The following is a 25,402-nucleotide window of genomic DNA, read 5'->3' on the forward strand; positions in this document are numbered from 1 at the left end:
ACCTATTTCAGAGGATTGGAATGTTCTTGGGTAGAATAAAATAATATCACAACTTACATCTGTTTTTCAGCTGTAATTTTAGGATCTCTGCTTAGAACATTCTGTATTCTCTCAGTTATCCAAAGATCTCACTCCTGGGCTTCCCTATTTTCAATATGGAAATTAATATCACTTAAGTTGGCTGTCTTGACCATACTGCTCTGTAGCATCTATTATTAACATCTAGACTTGAGAGGATATATTAGAAACAAATAAAACTGGCTTAATTATTTTAAAATTTGGAAGTATAGTTATAATCAAAAAATGCTGACAGCTTGGCATCATAGATAAGAGAGCCTAGAACTCAAGAGTATCTGGGTTCAAATTTCATCTCTGATACTTAACCGGCCTCTTTGACACTGAGCAAATTCTTTACATCCCCTTCACTTCCTCCTGAATGGAGAGAGTTTTTTTTTCCTGGAATGAAATCACAGGTCCTTTTCTTATTCCTCTAATCAATCAAGGAAAATAAAAATGTGATTTTTAATGATGAGTCCACAAGATAAATATGAACTTAATCATTTAAAGTTGAAAAAAATTATGAAGTCAATTAAAATAATTTCATAATTTGAAGAATGTTTCATCAGATGTAGGCATATTTTAAATGGGCTAATTGTTTATCTCATACTAGTTTATTTCCAGAAAAACATTCTGGGGCTTGTCCAGAAGGATTGAGTTCTCTGAGCAACTTGTTTAATTCCTGCCCCCCACCCCAGAAAGGAGGCATTTCATCAGTTGTCCTAGGATGGCAAAGTGAAGGTCTTGCAGTAGGATGGTTGCTGAGGGTTTTTTTTTCCCTTGACTGAGTAGTACCCAGTGATTTAGGCTTTTCAGGATCATTGCCCTGTTTCATAAGTTCATTATAAAGACTGTTAAAATTTAAAACAGTCTATATCTTTCCATTTCCATGCTGTTCATAGCTTTTCCTTTTCCTTTGCTTTGGAAGGTAGCTTTTTTGGAGATGATTTTGAACAGTAAACATTGCCTTAATTACAACTTCTAATTTCTAAAGTGCTTTGGTTTTTTAAAACCAAAAAGGAGTGAAAAAGCAGCTATTTTTTAACAGGCTGACTTTAGAATTAGACTCTAGGGGTGGCTAGGTGGTATAGTGGATAGAGCACTGGCCCTGGAGTCAAAAGTACCCGAATTCAAATCTGGCCTCAGACACTTAATAATTATTACCTAGTTGTGTGGCCTTGGGGAAGCAATGGAACCCCATTGGTCTTGCAGAAACCTAAAAAAAAGAATTAGACTCTAAGATCTGCATATTTTAGTTTGTTGAACATAAGGATTTCCATTTCAAAGATAATTGAACTATCTAAATCATATACTCCCTAAAGTTTTAAGCAAATTTATACAAAGGAAAATGAGTGTTTGGAAAGATAATATTGAATTTCCTGAACTTGGAAATAGGTTTTCCATTGCTCTAGTAATGCTGGTATAAAAAGCTCTGTTAATGGTCTTTAGAGGAAGTGGTATATAGTACAACTCTTCTCAAAGTGCTACTGGTATCCAAGTCTTTAAAAAAAATAAAAGAATTGAAGAAAAGAAAGTGAGAGTTAAGTTTGTCTTCTGCCAAGAATTTGTTTGACGTCTTAATCTCTTATATTCAGTAGATACTTTTTGAAATATTTGCTATTTATGGTTAATGTTATCATTTTCTAATTAGAAAGTTACAATATATGTAATACTTAAAATTTAAATGTTGTTTTCTGGCATTTCTTATTTATTGCATCTTATGGATTAAAGGTATTAAGTTAGAACTGAACTGAAGGGAGCCATATCTTTGCTTTGAATGATATCCTTGGACCCTAAATTGTTAACTGTTTTCGCTTTTCAAGTTACTTTGCAGTTACTTATCCATGTACATGCTTCACACACACACACACACACACACACACACACACACACAGAACTCAGTAAAATGTAAGCTGCTTTTAAATTTTTTTTTATTTTCGGCAATAGGGTTAAATGACTTGCCCAAGGTCACATAGCTAGATAATTATTAAGTGTCTGAAGTGAAATTTGAACTTGGGTCCTCCTGACTCCAGGGCTGATGCTTTATCCATTATACCACCTAGCTGCCCCAGATTGTAACCTTTTTGAGAGAAAGAACTATTTTTAAAAAACCTATATCATCCATAGTGCCTGGTACTTAATGTTGTTGACTTAAATTTGTGTAATGATTGGACTGGTGAGATTCAAGCAAGTCTGTCTGAAGGCAGAGATTTTCAAAATTCATATCTTTGATTTTCTGATGATACATGAGTTGCTTTAGAAAGTAACAAGAGTCTTATTTTTTCATTCATTCATCCATTCATTCATTCATTTATTTTAGGTTTTAGCAAGGCAGTGGGGTTTGCCCAAGGTCACACAGCTAGGTAATTATTAAGTGTCTGAGGCCGGATTTGAACTCAGGTACTCCTGACTCTAGGGCCTATCCACTGCACCACCTAGATGCCCCTTTATTTTTTCTTTTAAAGAAAAATCTTACTTGCTCATTATAAAGACATGAAGCATTTAGGGCTGCTCTTCACCATTATACTTCCTGTAATCAGAACCTTTTTATTTATATTTCTCTTGTCCATTCCTTGCTTTTCTTTATTTTTCTTTTTTTAAGCTTTTTGCAAGGCCAAATGGGGTTAAGTGGCTGTGCCCAAGGTCACACAGCTAGGTAATTATTAAGTGTCTGAGGTCATATTTGAACTCAGGTACTTCTGACTCCAGGGCCGGTGCTCTATCCATTGCACTACCTAACTGACCTGCTTTTCTTTCTTTTTCACTCATTTTGTTTTTACTGTCATTTTAAAAATTATGACCTTGACAATCTTCAACAAACATCCTAATATTCTAATAAAAGCAATTTAAAAAATTTTTTTAATTGAAGATTTTATTTATTTTGAGTTTTACAATTTCCCCCCAATCTTACTTCCCTCCCTCCCCCCACAGAAGGCAATTTGTCAATCTTTACATTGTTTCCATGGCATACATTGATCCAAATTGACTGTGATGAGAGAGAAATCATATCCTTAAGGAAGAAACATAAAGTATAAGAGATAGCAAGATCAGACAATAAGATAACAGGTTTTTTCCCCTAATTTTAAGGTAATAATCCTTGGTTGCAAATTTTTTAAAAAAAGAGCATTATAAATAAAATTTCATTCCTTCTCGCAACAATTCCCTTGATACCTCCTACCCTCTGATCCTCAAGAAGAGACTTGAATGTAGTTTTTACCTAATCTTTCAAAACACTAAATCTAGTGACTTGTGCTTATTAAGAAGCAAAGAAAGTTGAGAAGGAACTTTAAGTGGTATATTGTGCTATTTTGATGGAATCTCTAGGGGGCAGAGTATCTCAATTTGTAGATGACTCTTCTTTGAGTCTTTTCAGTTAAACTGAGTCAAATTGGATGATTTTGATGTCTTTTCACCTGAGTGAAACTCCATTGAAGAAACAGAACAGGTTGAAACCTCTAAAGTGACCAAGTCTTTGGAGATTGGGGTGATATCCAAATTTCACAGGCTTCTGAGAGTTGAAAATTTAGGCAAATTGGAAAATTGTGGTTTTCCACATAAAGAGAAAAATAAAATAGATATCTTATTGTCTGATCTCGTTACCTCTTAGACTTCTTGTCTCTTCTTTAAGGATGTGATTTCTCTCTCATCACACCCAATTTGGATCAAGGTACAACATGGAAATAAAGTAAAGACAGCCAGATTGCTTTCCATGGGGCAGGGGAAGTAAGATTGGGGGGGAAATTGTAAAACTCAAATAATATCTTTAATGAAAATAAATTTTAAAAAAAAGAGAAAAATATTTTAACTCATTCAAATAGTTTTACAAACTTAATTCAATAAGCATTTGGGATTATGCTTACTGAGTGTTGGTGATACAGAAAAAAATTAAACAGTTCCCACTTACTCAGGGAGCTAAGGTATACAAGTAACAGGAAGAACCTTTGCTATGTAACAATGTTTAAAATACAGCTTAGAGATGGATACATTGAATCTTTAGGGGTTTCTTGTTTTTGTTTTTGTTTTTTTTAGTTTTTTACAAGGCAAATGGGGTTAAGTGGCTTGCCCAAGGCCACACAGCTAGGTCATTATTAAGTGTCTGAGACCAGATTTGAACCCAGGTCCTCCTGACTCCAAGGCCAGTGCTTTATCCACTTTGCCACCTAGCTGCCCCGATACATTTAATCTTGTTACATAGATCTTCTTTTCATATATATATATATATATATATATATATATATATATATATATACTGTTACTTAGTTTTAGTTAAGAATTACTAAATAGGGGCAGCTAGGTGGCACAGCGGATAGAGCACCGGCCTTGGAGTCAGGAGTACCTGGGTTCAAATATGACCTCAGACACTTCATAATTACCTAGCTGTGTGGCCTTGGGCAAGCCACTTAACCCCATTTGCCTTGCAAAAAAAAAAAGAATTTCTAGCTAAAGGGCAGCGAAGATGGTGCAGTGGATAGAGCATGGGCCCTGGAGTCAAGAGGGCCTGAGTTCAAATTCGACCTCAGACACTTAATAATTGCCTAGCTGTGTGACTTTGGGTGAGTCACTTAACCCCATTTCCTTGTCCCCCCAAAAAAAGAATTGTTAGCTAACTGAATAAAAGCATAGTATTCTATTTTAGCAAATGACAAGGAGGAAAAAAAAGAATTCATTCTTAATTTTTTTGTTATTTCAGATCCAAGCACTGCTATGCCAGAGTTCAGCCATGAAACAACCAAATTTTCAATTGAAGTGAGATTTTTGGAAGAGCCCATGAATCTGTACCCCACCCCTTTCCATTTTCCTCTCCTTATTAGTTATGTCTTATTCCCGCCATGGGAGATCTTCCAAATTAGTCACAAAGGAAGATCTAAGCAAAAAGAAAACCAGCCAAGTAAATAAGGCATCCAAGATTATGACCAAAAAAGTGACGTTGGTAAAAGCTCTGCATACTGGGAAATTAAAACAGTTGATGCAAGAAAGAAATAATGTTAAGAAAAAGTCAAAACCACCTGTGCCAGCAAGAAGTCTTCTGACAAGAGCTAAAGCTGCTCGAAGGAGTCTGGATCAAACTGATGTCCTTTTCCAGAATCCAGAGTCTTTATCCTGCAATGGCTTTACAATGTCTCTTCGAAGCACCTCTCTAATTCGTCGACTTTCCCGACCCCCAGTGGTTGTTGCAAGACAAATTCCATCTTCTAAGACTTTGGAAAAGGGAGATAAATGCAAATATAGGGTATTGGCACAATCCAAAGAGCAAATTGAAAAAGGGACAGATCAGTCACAAGAAAACTTAATCTCTCCTGATGAAAAAGATCTGATAATTATTAGCTCTGATATATCCCCAAACAAAGCTAATGGACAAGAAAATATACCATTTAATGAAGATGCCTCTTGTCTTCAATGTGTGGAGGATTCCATAAAAAATATACCCATTCATAGCAACCTACCAACTCAAATTTCTGAGGTCTCAGAAGAGAACTGTAAGCCTGAAGGCCTGTTCCTTGAAAAATTGTTAAATGATTCTATTGACCCTGTTCAAGCTCTTGCCCAAGACCCAATGCCTACTCCTTTATTTAAAAGTGCTGTCCCTGTAGTGACCTCTAAAATACATCCCAACATACATTTAGAAGATTTGGGCTCACAAGCAAAATTTCTTGAACTACCTGACTCTCCTCTGGAACCAATGAAGGAGAAATCTGATTCTCATCTGCCCTCCTGTTGTAAAAGCAAATCTAAACTGGATCTCCAAAATATAGTGGTGCCTACTAGATCTATTTTTCCTACCTCTTTAGCAAATTACCTCTTAACAGAATCAGACCTGCAAGAGACCATTCATGGTTCTTTAGACCAACCTGTGACCCAAAGTACTACTTCAGACCTGCTAGAGGCCCATGGTGCTATGCAAACTTTGACTTTGAACTCAAGTCAGCTTACTAACTCATTGCCAAACTTTGAAAAAGGTCTAGTTGGCTCCACAACTGCTATAGTTGATCAAGAGATGCGTAAACCAAATGATACATTCTTGCCTTCAGAGTTGCCATTCAACAATCATAATATCACAGTAGTCTCTGAAAGTGAACTAACAAAAGAATCAAATCCTTTATCAAAAGATCCCAAATTGGCACCAAGTGATCCTGCCCAATTGGATGAAAAGAGTCTCCAGATCAGTGCAACTAATGTGATTTCTGTCTCCATGGCATTTTCAAGCACCACCTCTTACTCTTGTCCTTTCTCCTACACTACTTTGCTCCCTACTTTAGAAAAGAAGAAACGAAAGCGATGTGGAGTTTGTGAACCTTGTCAACAGAAGACAAACTGTGGTGAATGTATTTACTGTAAAAAGCGAAAATATAGCCACCAAGTCTGCAAGATGAGAAAATGTGAGGAGCTGAAAAAGAAGCCAATGGTCTTAGTACCTTTTGAGGTAAGAAAGATTCTGGGGCTCAAGGATCCACCTGGATAGACCTGATTGCTATCAAAAAGAAATGAATGTTTAGATAACTCTTTGAGCCAATAGCAATATAATGTACCTAGAGATCCACTTCTATAGTAAGTCATAGGAAATGAGAACTTTGTTTTCTCTAGAGAATTTCAGTTTAGTCCAGTAAATATTTATTTAGCATTCTAATGTTCCATGTTATGTGCTGCAGTCTCAAAGACAAAATGAAAAACATTCCCTAGAGGAACTAAATGGGACAGTGAGTAGAGCATTGCCCTGGAGTCTGGAAGACTTGAGTTCAAATTTGGTCCCAGACACTTACTGTGGGACCCTGGGCAAGTCACTTAACCCTGATTGAATTCAAGAAGAGAAAGAAGGAAACAGTTCTTACCCTCCAGAAGTTTATATTTTATCTGGGAGGGAGCAACACACATACAGACAGACAGACATACATAGTAATGGGGAGGGCACTAATATCTGATGGCATCTTGTTAGAGATAGCATTTTAACTGAGTCTTAAAGAGAAGTTGGGATTTGCATTCCTTCTAAGGTAGGACTTCTGTGCAAAGTCAGGGAGGTAGGAGATGGAATGTTATATGAGGAGTAGAGAAAATAGGTCAGTCCTGTAGTATCATGGATTATATAAGGAAGAATGAATTTGAGTAGAAATTGAGAAAGTTGAATGAAATATAATTTTTAAAAACTTGGGTTTTTTTTAGCAAATTCTTTTTAAATGATGTTTTATTAAAAAAACTAAGGACAAATTTACTTACAAGCAGTATAACTAAGTGATTGATTTTAATTTTTATCTTTAGGGAATGATATAAAGAAGAATGCTAGAGGGACCATTTTTTCCCTTTTAAAATTCCAGCAGGCTGTTTAAATAATGTAATGCTTTTAACAAGTTTGAATTTTTCTTTTTTTGTGTGAAAATGTATGATAATGAGGAGCAAGTGGGTGGTGCAGGGGATGGAGTGCAGGACCTGGAATCAGGAGTACATAGCTAGCCTGAGACACAATCTGTATACCCTGGAAAAGTCACTTAACCCTGTTTGCCTCAGTTTCCTCATTTGTTAAATGAACTGGAGAAAAAGATAGGAGACTACTCCAGTGTCCAGCAAATAATGATGAAGTTCTTCAGATCATCTTTCATATTTAGATACTTTATTTGAAGTAGTTTTCTATTCCATTTTTATTTATGGAGAGCAGTGGTGTCAAATTCAAATAGTAAAGGAGGCTACTAAACAATGCATAATTCCTACAGGCTGCCTATTGACTTAGAAGACCATATATTAACACCACATATGTTTTATTGTATTTTAATTTATTGTTCAAATTGTTTCCCCAATTACAATTTTAATGTGGTCAAGTTGCCCTAGGAAGTATTTCTGGCAGTATGCCTAAAGACCCTGTATTTAAAAAACTGCTGGTGTAGAGAACTGACTCATTAGATAACATTTCAGTATGTGAATTGAAATTTTCTCCTTGATTTATATTATTGCAAATATGATCCTATAATGGGGCAGCTAGGTGGTGTAGTGCACCAGCCCTGGAGTCAGGAGTACCTGGGTTCAAATCCGGTCTCAGACACTTGATAATTACCTAGCTGTTTGACCTTGGGCAAGCCATTTAACCCCCTTTGCCTTGCAAAAACCTAAAAAAAAATATGATCCTATAAGCATTTATAAGATACTCCTAGGCACTGGGAAATTGGGGATATAAAAGTAAACTGAAAAACAATTTATATTATGAGAGAACTTCGTCTCTATTGGGGCTGTAACTTTTGTTTGTGTGTGTGTGTATTTGTGTGTATGATTTGTTGTTTAGTTGTTTCAGTCTTTTCTGACTGTGACCCCTTTGGGGGTTTTCTTGGTAAAGATACTGGAGTGGTTTTGCTATTTCCTTCTCTAGCTCATTTTACAAATGAGAACTGTGGCAAACAGGAATATGTGACTTGCCCAGGGTCATATTTGAACTTGTGAAGATGTGTCTTCCCTAGTTGTGTCATTCTTCCACTGGACCATTTAACTATATATATATATATATATATATATATATATATATAATATATATATATATATGTATATGTATATGTATATGTATATATATATATTAGTTCTTTAAATATAAGATTTATTGATATTGATTTTTTTGTTTATGTTGGAGTCATTTATGCCTTACTAACTTCCCTTAGGACCAAACTATTCTTTGTAAAAAAAAATAGTTAAGACAAAACAACCATTAGAATGACTAATATTTGTGTCATTCTGTTCCCAGAGTCCCTCTTCTCTTCCCAAAGGAAGGTGTTGTAATTTATTATCTGTTTTGGTCTCTGATTGTTCATTATAATTACTCACATTTGTGCTTCCTTTTAATGATCTTTTTCATTTGCACTATTATAGAAATTATGTGTATTGCTTGCCTGACCCTAGTTTCACTCTCTAAGTCTTTTCCATCTCTTTTTCACAGTAATTTGAAACTGGAGAGAACATTGACCACTAGGGGGCTGTCCAAAAGAAAAGCACAGGGAGTGATAAATGAACAGATCTTTGAAGGAGGGAGGACCCCTAAGAGGTGTAGGTGTGAAGGGAGTGAATTTTAGGAATGTAGGAGGAAAGTGCAAAGGCACAGAGGTGGGGGGGCTTTCAGTTTGTATCTGATTTTTTTTTAGGTTTTTGCAAGGCAGAAGGGGTTAAGTGGCCTGCCCAAGGCCACACAGCTAGGCAATTATTAAATGTCTGAGTCTGGATTTGAACCCAGGTACTCCTGACTCCAGGGCTGGTGCCTTATCTATTGTACCACCTAGCCACCCCTGTATCTGATTTTTTTTAATTTTTAAAAAGATTTTAGTTTTTTGAATTTTGCAATTTTTTGCCTAATCTTGCTTTCCTCCCCCCACCCCTCCCACAGGGGTTAGTTTTTACATTGTGTCCATGCTATACATTAATCTAAATTGAATGTGTTGCTAGAGAAATCATATCCTTAAGAAGAAGAAAAAATAAAATATAAGAGATAGCAAGATTACATAATAAGATAATGTTTTTTTTTAATGGTCTTTGTTCGAACTCCATAATTCTTTCTCAGGATACAGATGGTATTCTCCATTGCAGTGTATCTGATTTTCAAATGGCAATGACTTCCAATAACTTGATTTCTTTTCCCCAATTCCAAAATATCATTTCCTTTGACATTCTAAGCTATTTGTCAGATAGAGATCAATAAACATACATGCATGGTTTAATACAAAGCAGTCTTTTGTAATGATAATAACTATCCTCTAATTTATCTTCTCTTTAAAATTCAGATTTTGGTACAGAGGATTTTCACTAATATCTGTGACTGATGATGATGATGATGATGATGATGATATTTGTCCTTCATTCTTTTTTTTTGGTAAGGCAATGGGGTTAAGTGACTTACCCAAGGTCACACAGCTAGGTAATTTTTAAGTGTCTGAGGCTGAATTTGAACTCAGGTCCTCCTGACTTCAGGGCCAGTGCTCTATCCACTGTGCCACCTAGACACCCCCTGTCCTTAATTCTTGAAAAAGACCATGCACCAGGGAGGTGATCCCATCAATTGGATTTGAGTGAGGGGGTGCTGTACTAAGTCATCAGCCTCACTTTCTCTTCCAGAACCATCTATGTCCAATGGTCAGGTATGGTGCAGAATGACTGGAGATGGCCCTGAATGTGAGGCAATCAAGATTAATTGACTTCCCAAGGGCTATTTAGTGTATGAGGTCACATTTGAACTCAGGTTCTCCTGATATCTGGATGTGACAATTATGCTGTGTGCCAGTGAGGAAGGCAGGATTAGTATTCTGTCCATGGATTCATGCTTATAGAGCTTGAAAGAAGTTCCCTGGTGAGTTAGTCCAAACCCTTCATTTTCTAGTTCATGTAACAGGACCCATAGAGATACAGGGACTTGTTCATGATCAATCATAGTGCAGAACTTGTATTTGAGCCCTCAGACTCCAAATTAATTATTGCTTTCACTGAACCAGAGTGCCTCCTATCACCCTTCTCCCATTCCCTTCCTCCAAAGTGGTCTCTTTCCTTCTCAGAGAACAGCCTTCTTTGGAAAACACTCCTTATTCTAGCCCTTCTAGTAATAGTTTATCTCACCTTTAATCTTCTTCTTAGACAGGACCTTCCCATTCATAACAGAAACCCCATTCCTTGAATCTCTGCTCTCCCTATGATATTGTACACTTGTTACAATAATTGTTAATGTGGTTAGAAACAAGGAATCCCTTCATTAAGCAAGCAAGCATCCATGATTTGCAAAGCATTCTCTATGAGATATGGAGAATACAATAACAATAGAAAATAAGATGTGACCACTGGCTTCCTGGGACTACTTAAACTCCTTCCAACTTTGAGAATTTTAGCAAACATAATTTTTTTCTGTTTACTAGAATTGTATTGGAACCTTATTTCTGTTCAATTGGGAAAATTGGTCAGATCTCCACTATGTGAAAGAAACTCTTGGGTGAACTGGGTGGGGTTATTTCTAAATTAGCCTCTTTATGCTCTCATAAGTATATGGTGGGGGCTTTGTGTCCAAGTAGCCAGAAGATAAAGATAATTATAAAATAAATTATTATAAGTATATAGAAATAAACTAAAGTGTGAAGTGATTCAAGTGATGTGGGGACAGGGAAGGAGAGAGAGTGAAAGAATGAAAATATATATAACTTGTTGCTGTAATCAGGAAAATCATCATGGAGAAGGTGAAATTGTAAGTGGATCCTGAAAAATGAGTAAAAACTCAAAAGGCAGGGTTGGAAGGAGGGACATTCTTATCATAGAAATGGCGTCAACTTCAGGAATTGGCAAGAAGCCCGTTTGGCAGAATTCTTTAATACATAAATAGGTTAGTATGTTACAAGACCAGAAGGATGACCCTGAATGCTAAGCTAAATTGAGTCTTCATTCACTGGGAAGTAGGGAGCTACTGAAACTTTTTGAGCATCAGAGTATTGGGATCAGAGCTATGTTTTCAGAGGATTATTCCATCATCAGTGTGTAGGATACACCTATGTTTGAATAAGTATATGTGTGAATGTTTGTGTATATTTACACATATATAGTTATATATTCATATAGCTGTGTATATTTATATATACATATAGAAAAACTGGAAGCAGAAACCAGTTTATTATAAAATTAGATGTCTGTTTCATAGTTCTCACTCTTGGGAAAATGGAAAACTATAGGATATCAGATCTGTAGCATATGGCTAATTCTGGGAACAACTTATTCATTATATGCCTCTCCCTAAAGTTATCACTGCCCAATTACTTTCCATCTTTCTTTCCATCCTTACCATACATATCATTATTGGCACTCCAAAAGTGCTTCCTCCCAAGGAAACTCAAAACTGAGATAGCCTGTAGAGACAGGAACACTCACACATGAGATGGGATCTTAAAAATGTCCCTGATGTTATCATTTATGTCAATGTACTGAGTCTAAGACCACTTAATTTTTCAGTTTTTCTCTTATTTAGATACTCTGATTTATTCTCTGCCTCAACAGAATTATTGATTAGTAGGGTGAGAAAGGGGGATCCATGGAGGCTAGTTTTACATGGCAACCATTCTTAAGCTCCTAAAGCCAATCTGTGTGAACTATTGTCTGGCTAATCATTTTTTCCCCTCAGGTAGAATTCAACACAGTAGTCTTTGTTCTTCTTGGACTCCCTTGTCACACTGCCTTAGAAGCTGCTGCTAAAAAACTGCAGCAGTAGGCTAAGGAAAAGGAAAAAGTCAACTGAGGGCAGTAAGAATGGAAAGGAAGGGGCCAGAAGTAAAAGGCAAGGGAGGTAGAATTGATGGGACAGGTCAATTTACTATGCATGGAGAGTGGATGTGAGGAAGGAGAAGAAGGTTCTTTTTGAGCTTTGGTTACCAGTGCAATAAGAATATTGAGTAAATGGAAAGGTGTCAGTTGGGAAAGATGATTTTGAACATAATGAGTTTGAGGTATTACTGTTCCAGCAGGCAAAGATATCTAATAGGCAGGTGTATTTTAGACATCTCTCTTTTTTGTACTTTATTTGATAAATCTGCTGATATAAATAAGTGAGCAATTTGGAGAATTGATCTTAGCAACGACATCATAGTTCCAACTTCCCCAGGTAATGTTAATGTATTGAATAAATGAATAATTTCTGGGGTTGGTTTAGCATCACCTGAACTTCTTTTAATGTTACTATACTGACAAATTGATGAAAAGGTTATAACACATATATATGAATTATTATAGCAAGATATTTCTTTTATAGTAACTGGTCCAACACTTTGGATAATGCTAATAATATTCACTCATAAGACTAGAATTGAAGAAACTTCAGAGGTCATTTAGAGCAGTGATATTAAGTATCCCTACAGTTTTCATTAGCTAAGGAAGCCATAAATTAACATTTTCTGATTCATGTTGTATTTTTATTTATTATATTAAATATTTCCCAATAGCATTTTTGTTAAATATTGTTAAATATTTATTTATTTATTTTCATCCATATACACATGTATATTTTTAAGTTACAAATTTCCTTCCACCCTTCCCACCCCCTCCCTTCAGTGGCAAAGTCAGGTTAACATTGTTCATACATGTTTTTGATAAACATGTTTATAGATTAGTCATCTTCAGTATGAGGAATAAGAATTTAAGGGAAAAAGATATATGAGAGATATGTTTTATAAAGTTCATCAGATTCTGAAGGATTTTGTTTTTTTGTTTTTTGTTTTTCTTCCTCTGGATGGGGATAACATTGTCCATAGCTGGTCAAATACAGTTGTTCTAGCTCTCTGAACTGCTAAGAGGAGTTGCTCCCTTCCCTTGGCATCAGTACCTGTAATTCATTCCCTGCTTCTCTGAAGTCTGACCATTTATGGTTTCTTATAGAATGATAATATTCCATAGTATTCATGTACCATAACTTGTTTAGCCATTTCCCCGGTTGATGGGCAGACCCTCAATTTCCAATTCTTCTATGAATATTTTGGAACATGTGGGACTTTTCCCATTTTTTTTATGATTTCTTCTGGATAGAGACCTAGACCAATAGCTTTTAAATTTGACTTGGGCTGTGCTTAGGAATTTGGGGAGCAAATATTTCTTGGTTTTACAAGGGAGGAAACTTGGGACCAGAGAGCTTGAGTAACTTGGCAGCACCATAATTTGGACCCATATTTTCTGACTCTGAAAATCTCATTTCTAAGGAGACTTTTCCAATTTCTCCACCAATGACCCAGGAAGCTCATTATTGGGAAGACCTTATCACCTTCTAGATACCATCAGCCTTGAAACCCCACCTCTTCAGCACTTTCTGTGGATTTACAGGGTGGATCCTTGAAGGTCAAAGCATATTGAAGGAGGGGCTCAGCCCAGAATGTGGCAGGCTTTCCCTGGGGATATCACTCTGTTACCACCTCAGCCCAACCCCTTTCAATTTTCTTTTGAACTAAGGTTCTCCTGACTTAGAAATTTCCTGAGGTCTGGATGTATATTTTTCTTTTTTTTGTTTATTTTTAAAAATTTAAGACAATGGGCTTAAGTGACTTACCCAAGGCCACAGGGCTAGGCAATTATTAAGTGTCTGAGACTGGATTTGAACTCAGGTCTTCCTGACTCCAGGGTCAGTGCCCTATCCACTGTACCACCCAGCTGCCCCTAGTTTTCTTTTGTCTGTTCTCTTCCCCTATTATATCCTTAATCTATTTGAGGGCAGAGATTATTGTTCTCTTTTCATTTTTGTTTCCCCGGGGTTGAGCACAGTGCCCATCACAAAATAGTTATTTTATAAATATTTATTGACCAACTAAAATAGCTGTCCTTTGATAGTTGACCTTGATATAGTACTTTTAGGTTTGTAAAGTGCAATTATAAAAATGATCTCATTTGGTCCTCTAAGTTACTACGGTCCTCACTTTGGAGATGAGGAGGTTGAGGTTCAGAGAATACATGACTTACTCAGAAGCATACTGATGACATTTGAGGTGAGATTAGAACCTAGGACATCTCACTTCCAAGTCCAGTGCTAGGCTCTCTTTCCAATGATATCTAGGAATAGGTTGAATTAACTTTATTACAGATACATTTTTTATGCTTGAAAATTATAAATGCAAGTATAATATAAGACTGGATAGACCTACAGCTGCTTCTTCTTTTTTTGACAAGGCTGTAGGGTTAAGTGACTTGCCCAAGGTCACACAGCTAGGTAATTATTATATGTCTGAGATTAGATTTGAACTCAGATCCTCCTGACTCCAGGGCTGGTGCTCTGTTCACTGTGCCACCTAGCTGCCCCTACAACTGCTTCTTTAATGTGGGTCTGCTACCACATGGGGCTCATGGGAATTAATGGGGACACTGCTTGCTTCTTGCTTTTCCCTCTTGGGAGCACTTGCCTTAGAGGATGTTTTCAAACAGCCGGATCTCATTGTGGCATGCTGTATGCTATGTGCTCCAGCACATTTTTGCTACCAGTATCCACAATTGAGGGCAGATGTTACATGTCTTTAAATTCTCCTTTGGGAAATATTTTTAGAATAATTTTTACTCCATTGATCAGCATATCAGTAGATACTTTGCACCATAGAACTGGCTATGGGATTTTGATACCCTACATTCATGAAATATAGTCAATCCAGTGATATTTTGTTGATTTTCTTTTTGTAAGGCAGTGGGATTAAGTGCCTTGTCTGAGGTCTCACAGCTAAAGAATTAATAAGAGTCAGAGGTCATTCTTGAACTCAAGTCCTCCTGACTCCAGGGCTGGTGTTCTATCTACTGTGCCACCTAGCTACACATGTTGGGGATATTTTGATGGATTCTATCCCACCAATGCATAAAATCAAATTCCTCATTAAATTTATGATTTAGAGGGGTCTTTGAAAGCAAAGGTTTGAAAGCCAATCAAAAATAATTATGATATTAATTTCTTTATTTTCACTTTTGCTCTTTGTTTTTCTGAACTTGACAAATATCAACAAGCCCAAGCTTTTTCATATGTAAGGAAAAAATGACAAATCTCCATTATATATAGCTTGTTTTTCTTTTTTCTTTTAAGGTTTTTGCAAGGCAAATGGGGCTAAGTGGCTTGCCCAAGGCCACACAGCTAGGTCATTATTAAGTGTCTGAGCCTGGATTTGAATCCAGGTACTGCTGACTCCAGGGCCGGTGCTCTATCCACTGCTCCACATGGCCGCCCCAATTGTTTTTCTTTCTAAAATATAAAATAAGTTAAAAGCATTAATTTCAAAACTATTGTTTGTATTTTCTTCTATTGTTGTCTAAGCATTTAAAAAATGCTTTTACCACCCTAATTTTTTTTATTTTGTAAGGCTTGCCCAAGGTCACACAACTAAGTAATTAATAAATGTCTGAAGTCAGATTTGAACTCAGGTTCTCCTGACTCCAGGGCTTGTGGTCTATCCACTACACCACTTAGCTACCCCCATCATGAACCTCTTTTCTTCCCTCTTTTTTTCCCCTCTTTTTGAGCATCATTATTTCCAGCTCCCCTTCCCCCAGGTTATTCAAGTAATTTCTTATGGTGCATTGATATTTAATAACATTCATAAGCTATAATTTGTTTAGCCATTCTCCAACTAATGGATCCTCCCTTAATTTCCAGTTCTTGACTATAGCAAAGCATTCTACTATCAAAATTTTTATACACACAGGCTTTTTCTTTTATCTCTATACATTCTAGTGGTATTGCTATGTCAAAAGATATAAATAGTTTAATTATTTAATCAATAAATATTTCTTAAGCATATATATGAACTACTTACTATCATAAGTGCTAGGTATACCAAAAAAAATGAAAATCCATTTATTCCTTTTGATTTCTTTCTTCCAGAATTCTTACTTAACTTAGAATTTTATTTTCTACCTCTTAAAAATTCTTCTAGCTACTCTTACAGTTTTTGTGGTCACTTTATTTTTTTTCCCTCTACGATGTTCTGTAGTAGATATGGTCTTCTAATGAGTTTATTTTCTGGGTATTTCTAGACCTGCAATATCTCTTCATAGTGTTTGATGTGTTTTTTTTTAATTCATATCTCCATCTTCAGTTCCTGATTTGGGATATTGTGCCAAGGCCATATGCATTCTTGGATGGAATTGTCAGGTTCTCTTTGTTCCAGACCCTGAGTTTCCATGTCTTTTGTTACTCTTGTGTTTGGAATCACAGTGAAGTTTCCTGGACTATCAGGGGTTGAGGTGCTTCCTCAGAGTCCCCTTCCTCTGAACATCTTGGGTTAGTGTTCAGTGGACTGGGGGATGCTAATATGAGCTGCTACTTCTTGGCTTGTCAGAGAATCAGGAGACTACAAGTTTTTGACAGCACTGAAGCATTATTTCTGAGCACCTTAGGCTTTCTGTCTATGGATCTATAGCACTTCAGGTGCCCCTACTGGTTTGTCTGCATTTGCTTTGGCTTTTCTGGAAGGACTCTTTGCCCAATGACTGTTGGCTTATTACTACTCTTTTGTGCAATCTTGAGCTGGATGAAGAGACTGTAGTTTTGGGGTTTTGGGGGGTATATTTCAATCACTATTCAGCCTGGTTTCTTTTTTATTTCTTTGCTGGAGTATATGTTTGAGATACCTCTGTGACTTTGCAAAGAGTCTTAACTCTTAACTATAAGTTAAGAGATTTGAAAGATGAGGCAATGCAATCTTTCTCTGCCTCTCCTCCAACCTCTTCCTCCTTCTGACTTCCCATTTTGGGTGACAATTTACACTTTATTTTTGAAACCTTCCTTCCCCCATATTTCCTGCATTTTAATTATTTATTCAGTCCAATAAACCTTGCTTCTCATCTATCACATCTGCCCCCTCTCTTTTTTTTTTTGGTTTTTGCAAGGCAATGGGGTTAAGTGACTCACCCAAGGTCACACAACCAGCTAATTATTAAGTGTCTGAGATAGATTTGAACTCAACTTCCTCCTGACTCTGGGGCTGGTGCTCTGTCCACTGCACCACCCAGCCACTCTTACCCTCTCTTTCTATTGTTATTCTCCTAGCTCAGCTCTTATTCCCTCTTCCCTGGATTATTGCAAAAGGCTTTTTCCTTTTTACTTCATGGGTTGTATAACCAAAGAATTTATCACCAATTTACCAACCAAATATTATCAAAAAAAATAATGAGATAACTACAGGGTCAGATAATTGATGGGCAATTTGCAGGCTTTGGGGGTAATGATCATGATGCCAATAAATTATAAGAAAGGACCCCACTCCTGTATATTGAGTGGACTGCCATGATGAAATTTATGGAATAATCTGAACAAGAGTCACAAAAATGGAGAAGAATGGATATGCTACAAACTATATTGAGGCAATACATACATATTTAAGTTAAAAATTCATTGACATTTCTTATTGGCTTTGTAACACTAATGAGTTTGCTTCTTTCCTTTCTCCTCTCCAACTTATTCAGCATTCTCAAAGGTAATTTTTCTAATATTCAACTCTGATCATGTATCTCTTTTGTAAAACAAAACAAATAAACCTTCAACCTCATTACCTTCCATTTCCCACTAAAGATTCAGGTTCTCTGAACTGACATTCAAGGTTTTCTACAATCTGTCTCCAACCTACTTTTTGAGTCTTATTTTCATTTCTCCCTTTCTTTCATATGCTCCAATCTTGCCAGTTTAGGCTATTGACTATTCCCTGAACTCATAGAATTTCATATCACAATTAAATATTTTAGATACTTGAGATCATATTGTACAATTTATTTTTTAATTGATGGGAAACTGAGGTACAGAGGCATTAGGTGAATTTGCCCAACCAAGATTATAGTGGTGGTCATTAACTGCCTAAACCCAGGTAACTATAACTCAGAACTACTCTTTTTATCATACTATACCTTAAATAGTAGGATTTAACAGGAAGAAACCTCAGCAATCATCTTGACCAAACCATTCATCTTGCAAAGGAGGAAACTGATCCAAATCCCCCCCCCTTCCCAAAGACCTCAAAGATACCATGTCTCTTGGAAGGAAGTAGGACTTTTCCTCCACAGAAGTGGGAGAAGAATGAAATTGAGCTAAACTAACACCTTTACAGCTTATGAATGGGATTTAAAAGCCACTGGAAGAGTTTTGCCTATGGTCATAGTGATTCACCTGAAGTCAAAAAAGGAAACACCCAACAGACTGAAGAAGAGTATGTTGTAAGAAACTAGAACTGGTCTGGACATATCTGATGCATCAGGAAACTTCTTTCACTCCCTGCCTTCATTCCTTTGTTCACATTTTGTAATAATAAAATAGCCTTCCTTAAGTCCCTTTACCCACAAACCCTCAGGCCTTATCATGATATGTAAGGCACTTGGGTTCCTCTCACCTTTCTAATGTCTTTTTTCAATTTAACTAGAGTATGCTAGAGATTATTCAACATTTCTTAAATGTACTTGTACCCATAGCCATTCTCAATGATAATGTCTTAGCCTTGGGCTCATACTTGGTCCAGGTTATAGACCAAGGAGAACTTCTAAAGACTCTTTCCTCAGTGACTCTACCTCGTTATATTCCCAACACAGAGTCAGGAAAATCATTTTAAGTTTGTATTTGACTAATGTCTAATATCTTCCTAAAAGGAAAATACTTCATAAACAATGTAGATCAAGTGTAGGAGAGGAATTTTTTTCTTCTATACAAAAGAACTCCTTGGGGTGAAGGGTGTCCATTGAATTAAGCAAGCATTTACCCTATCTCCTCTTAATTAACAAGGTACTCTAAATCAAAATACATTTATCAGAGAAGAAAGTCTCTTGGAAATCAATTAATCAATCAAAGGCAATAAAATTGCACTGGTATGTCCTGTTTATCTTTTATAATATAGCAAACCAACTTGTAACATGTCATGACTTCAGTGTCTAGCTGTTTAGAGGAAAGAACAGTTCTCTGTGGAATTGGCTAGGAAAACTCAGTTCTACTCCTAGCATTCTCCATAAAGGAGAGGTCTACTTAGAATATAGCAGGGGCCAGTGATGATCCCCCATTACACACTAAGACTTTAAATCACTTTTCAATTACTTGTGTCCTTTTGTGTAATTAAAGTCCTTTGTGGGACTAGAGCTATGATCTTATAATTATTCCATGATCCAAAAGAGCCTTTGGAACACTCAAGTTTCATTGACAGTAACCTTAGCAAGAGTTCTAGGAAAGAAGTTTCTAGGAAAATGCAGGCTCTGTGATAATGTCATGAAAAGCAACACCCCCTCCTCCACCCCACCCCCCCCCCCCCGGGCTTAGAATTACCATTGATTGCCTTGATAATGCTGAGTTAGACAAGAATACAAAGTTCAGGCAAATCAGAACTCAAGAAAAAAGGACAATAAAAGCTCAAAATTCTATTTTTTTAAATAGAAATACAACTGGATTTTCATTCTAGTTTGATTATTAGCTATGACCTAAATTAAAATCAGCTCTCCTCTGAATCAGCTTGATGAGTTAATTCCTAAAGATTTCAAGGCCTTTCTCATTTTGAGAAGCCAAGAACTTGTGGTTCAGGAATTTTTCCGGGGATCAGGTCTACTTTGTCTGCCAAACCAGAAACATTGCAGTTTTACAATCTCCATTATCTTTATTACATTCTCCTTTGGTGAAAGCAGATCCTGCTTCCTGCTCTCCCACACCCCACAGGTGGTATTAAGCCAGCTATCTGCCAAATAATGATGGTAATGTGCTTACTGGATCAGATTAAGTAAAAAGAGTATTTTTAGGTGCCATGGAGAAAATGTATGAAATTGATTTTAAAAATTTATGGTTCTGCTTAATGGCTTAAAGTATATTGTGCTCAAATCTTTAAACTATTTTAAGATTCTGATCCAAGCTGCCTGTTACAGTAGAAAGATTGCTGATATGGCCTCAAAAAACCTAGGTTCAAATTTTCACTAACTACTGACCTTAACTGCATGATTTTGAACAAGTTACTTAGTTTTTCTTTTTTAGGTTTTTTTTGGTAAGGCAAAGGGGGTTAAGTGGCTTGCCCAAGGCCACACAGCTGGGTAATTATTAAGTGTCTGAGACTGGATTTGAACCCAGGTACTCCTGACTCCAGGGCCCGTGCTTTATCCACTTCCACACCTAGCCTCCCCTACTTAGTTTTTCTTAGCTTTTTCATCTATAAAATAAGAGTGTTAGATTAGAAGATCTTCAAAGTCCCTGTTATTCTTAAATCTATGATTATAGAAATGATAGTCCAAGGACTTCTGAGACCAGTTTTACTACCTTCCCTTTAAATATTAACTTTAAGGAGATAGCAATAGAAATTTAAATTTATTTATTTATTCATTTATTTAACTATTTGTTTGTTTATTTATTTATGGCAGTGGGGTTAAGTGACTTGCCCTAGGTCACACAACTAGGCAATTATTAAGTGTCTGAGGCTGGATTTGAATTTAAGTACTCCTGACTCCAGGTCCAGTGCTCTATCCATTGTACCACCTAGCTGTCCCTACTAATGAATTTTTGAGCACTTTTTTTCTTCAAATATTTTCTGGATTTTGATGTTGCTGTAATCATTTTTACATAGGTGTTAGTTGTTTATTTTGATTCTGCTTTCTTTACTTGCATTATTTCATGTAATTCCTTTTCCATATTTATTTGTACTATTATTTTTCATCTTTTTATGACCCAATATCATTCTATTATATTCATATGCCACAGTTTGCTTAGATATTTCCCAACTATGGGACATATGGGTAATTTTCAGAATTTTGCTTTGACTAAACCAGGGAAGTATTTTTCTAATATAATTCTGATTTTTCCTCTTTTAGTAGCATCCTTCTGGTCTAGTTCTAGTAAGCAGATCCCTGCTCAGGCAATAAACTTTTATTTAGGAATCTACTTTGTAGGGGGCAGCTAGGTGGTGCAGTGAATAGAGCACCAGCCCTGGAGTCAGATCTGACTCCAGACATTTAATAATTACTTAGCTGTGTGACCTTGGGCAAATCACTTAATCCCATTGCCTTGCAAAAACCTAAAAAAAAAAAATTTTTAAAAATCTACTCTCTGCAAATTTCTGGGAGATATAAAGAGAAACAAAAGGCAAGTCCCTGCCCTCAAGGAATTCACAATCTATTGGGGTGGGGGTGGGGAGAATAACAAGCAAAGTATTTTGTGTAAACCAAGCTTTATATAGGATAAATAGGGATTAAGTAACAGAGGGAAGGCACTATAATTCCAAGAGATTGGGAAAGGCTTCCAAAAGAAAGTGGAATTTTATTTGGAACTTGAAGGAAGCATGGAGGCAGAGATAAGGGGAAGGTATTCTAGGTATGGAGGACAGCCAGAGAAAAAACCTAGAGTCAAGAAATGAAGTGTCTTATTCATGGAATAGCAAGGAAGTCATTGTGGTTGGATTGAAGAATATGGTGATGGAAAGTAAAGTGTAAAAAACTTAAAAGGTTGGAAACGACAGTGTGTGGTGAAACCTATGTTATGGTGGACTTTGAAATCCAAATAGAGGATTTTGTATTTGACATATAAGGTGATAGAGAGCCACTAGAGTTTATTGAGTAAGGGAGTGGAATGGTTGGATTTGAGATTTAGGGAAAATCACTTCAGTGTTTAATGGAGAATGGATTGTAGCAGGAAGAAACTTGAGACAGGCAGATCCACTAGGAGGGTACTAAAGTAGTCCAGGCATGAAATAATGAGTAACTATACTAGGGTAGTGACCATATCAGAGGAGAGAAGAGGGTATATTAGAGAGATGTTGCCAGAATAAAATAACAGACTTTGACAACTGATTGCATATTGAGGGTGAAAAATAGTAAAGAATCAAAGATGACACCTAGGTGTTAATATTAGGGACTGGGAGGATAGTGTTGCCTTCTACAGTAATAGGGAAGTTGTGGGGGTGTGGGAAGATTTTGGGAGGAAAGATGAATCCTGTTTTGGACATGTTATTTTAAATATCTACTAGATATCTATTTTAAGATGTCTGAAAGTCAACTGGAGATGTGAAGCTCAGCAGAGTTTAAGGTAGGATACCTAGATTTGAGAATTATTCACGTAAAGATTATAATTAAGACCATGGGAGTGTGGACTGAATAAAATTCAGCAGAAAGAGCTCTGAGCAGTAATCAATTTATTAGAGAGATCAGTGGTTCTTAAGCTACTGAACCTAAAATCTTCGTCTCAGCAAAGGATCCTACTGCTCAGGGATAGAAGGACTTTATAGACCTTGGGGAGTGCCTGAGAGGGTCCCTAATCCTTGGGAGATTCCTTTAGAAGTGGAGGAACTTCTACAAATGACCAAGGGCAATACCAGTCAATTACAGCCACCTTGTCAGAATGTCTTTCACAAGGGCACAATGGATAGAGCACTGGCCTTGGAGTCAGGAGGACAAGGGTTCAAATCCAGCCTCAGGCACTTTCTAGCTGTGTGACCTTGAGCAAGTCACTTAATCCCAATTTCCTCCCATCCAGGGACATCTCTAGTCATCCTGATCCATATCTGGCCACTGGACCCAGATGGCTCTGGAGGAGAAAGTGAGGCTGGTGACTTAGCATACCAAGTGGCTAGGTGCTGTGTTGGCTAGAGCTCCTGAAGTCAGGAAGTCCTGAGGAGAGAAATGATATAAAATGAAAATGGGCATAAGCAAAGTTTGCTATGATTGGAAGAGACAGTGAGAAGAGCTACATATGAGGCAAGTCCTGACACTTCGGATGACCTTGATGGGTGAGCCCTCAGAACCTGTTTACTTTCCTGAAGATGAACATACCCCAAGCCATTCTTAGAAGATTCTTATAATGAAAGTGTTTTGTAAAGACTGAAGTTCTATGTAAATGTGTTTAATTGTTGTCAGTCAGTGTTTGCAACGTGTCCCATAATTTTGGTTAGACCTGGAGAATCTGAGAAAGGCAAACACCAGTCTTTTGCCTCAGGGAGTTCACATTCAGTGAAGGAAACAACACACTATGTAAATTGGTGGCCACCTTATGGGGGCAGTCTGAGCAGCAGGGGTGATGTGAGGAGAGTGATGTAAAATGTAGATTCTTAATTGAGTTTTGAAGAAAGCCAGAAGATGGAGATGAAGTGGAAGGGTTTTTCCAGGTATGAGGAAATCATTGAAAAGGCATGAGGGCAAGTCTGTCATTGGATCCTAGAATATGTAGGAGAGTAATGTACATGAAGACTAGAGCAGCAAGATTGTGAAGGGCTGCAAAAACCAGAAAGAATTTTACATTTGATCTTGGAGGCAATGACCAGGCGTGGGGGTGGGGGTGAGGTGATACTGGAGTTTGATTGAATAGGAAGGTGACATGGTCAACTTTCCCCTTTAGGAGGCTATGTCAGAAGAGAGAAGGCCACTTATATAATAGATGTTATGAAGGTAGAAACAAGACTTAGCAAATGATTGGATATATGGAGTGAGTTCAAGAAAGGAGCACCATGGGAAGATTAAAGAAGCATGGAAAGATTTGGAATGGCTTTTGTGGTGAGTAGTGAATTGATTAGGGAGTTATTTAGAGATTGTGTTTCCACAGTGAATAGCTAGTTAAGATTATGTAATGTAATTTTGTAGTGGACAAATTCTGTGTGTGTGTGTGTGTGTGTGTGTGTGTGTGTGTGTGTGCGTGTGTCTAATTTCTTCTGGAGTTATTTAGCAGCATATGTAGCAGATGGTACTCAAGCTTGACGTTTCTTTTGCCTCCTCTTTAGTTTCTGCTTGCCCTTAATGGTAGGACTCTTCATGTTGGATTCAGAAGATTTGGCTTCAAAATTCCTTTCTGTCACTTCTTACCTTCCTGTAGTACTTCATCACTTCATTTCCTCATATGTAAAATGAGAGGGTTAGACTGGATGACCTCCCAATCTATGATCCTAAGAAAAGTCAATGTTTCTTTGAGTAGCAATAACTACTGTTTATGCAGGAGGCACTGAACAGACAAAAGATCTTTTTTTTAAAAGTTTATTTAGTATTTTAGTTCTCCCCAGTTACATATAAAAACAGTTTTGACATTCATTTTTAAAACTTTGAGTTCCAACTTCTCTCCCTTCTTTCCTTCCCCCCCCATTGAAAAGGCAAGGAATTTGATATAGGTTATACATATGTAGTCATGCAAAACATTTCCGTAATTGTCATATTGTGAAAGAAATTATAATAAAAAACCCTCAAGAAAAATAAAGTAAAAAAAGTAGAGCGTGGGGTAGCTAGGTGGCGCAATGGATAGAGCACTAACTCTGGAGTCAGGAGTACCTGAGTTCAAATCCAGGCTCAGACACTTAATAATTACCTAGCCGTGTGGCCTTGGGCAAGTCACTTAACCCCATTGCCTTGCAAAAACCTAAAAAAAAGTATACTGCAAAGTATAATCAGATACCATCAATTCTTCCTCTGGGGATGGATTCTAGTCATAATTTTATTTTCAAATGGTACTTTTCTCTTGCTTGCTGGGTGACAAGATAAGACAAAGTCAACAAAAAGTCACTTTACCTTTAGCCTCATAATGACCATCGAGTCCCAGTTAGTGGATTTCACTGATGAAAAAACTGGCCCAAAGAGTTGTTTCCATGTCCACAACACCTTTTCTGTTTGTCTCTTTCTCTTCACCCCACCCCATTAACCTTATTGAAGCCCTCACTATCTTTTTTTTTTTGCAAGGCAATGGGGTTAAGTGACTTGCCCAAGGCCACACGGCTAGGTAATTATTAAGTGTCTGAGCCTGGATTTGAACTCAGGTATCCCTGACTCCAGGGCTGGTGCTCTATCCATTGTGCTACCTAGCCACACTCTTCCCTGCCTTTTCACCAAACTATTTCACTATCTTTCTCTTCAATTTCAGTCTCCACCCTAATCCTTTCTTCATTCTGGCACCAAAGTGGTTCTCCTAAAACACACATCTGGCCATGTCACCCCACTT

General features: G+C 37.0%; 1 protein-coding gene across 3 annotated transcripts in view; it reads left to right on the top strand.

Annotated features, from left to right (window-relative positions):
* The window catches only part of TET1 (tet methylcytosine dioxygenase 1), a 153,208-nt gene that overhangs the window by 4,800 nt on the left and 123,006 nt on the right, over nt 1-25,402 (top strand). For all 3 annotated transcript variants that reach the window (XR_012477698.1, XM_074232405.1, XM_074232406.1), the window contains exon 2: nt 4,748-6,478. Coding sequence is in view for 2 of the 3 variants with exons in the window: in XM_074232405.1 (XP_074088506.1) it covers nt 4,871-6,478 (1,608 nt within the window). In the remaining variant the exon portion in view is untranslated. The remainder of the gene's footprint in view (nt 1-4,747; nt 6,479-25,402) is intronic.

The sequence above is a fragment of the Macrotis lagotis genome, chromosome 4 (assembly GCF_037893015.1).
Source record: "Macrotis lagotis isolate mMagLag1 chromosome 4, bilby.v1.9.chrom.fasta, whole genome shotgun sequence".
In the NCBI taxonomy this organism is placed as follows: domain Eukaryota; kingdom Metazoa; phylum Chordata; class Mammalia; order Peramelemorphia; family Peramelidae; genus Macrotis; species Macrotis lagotis.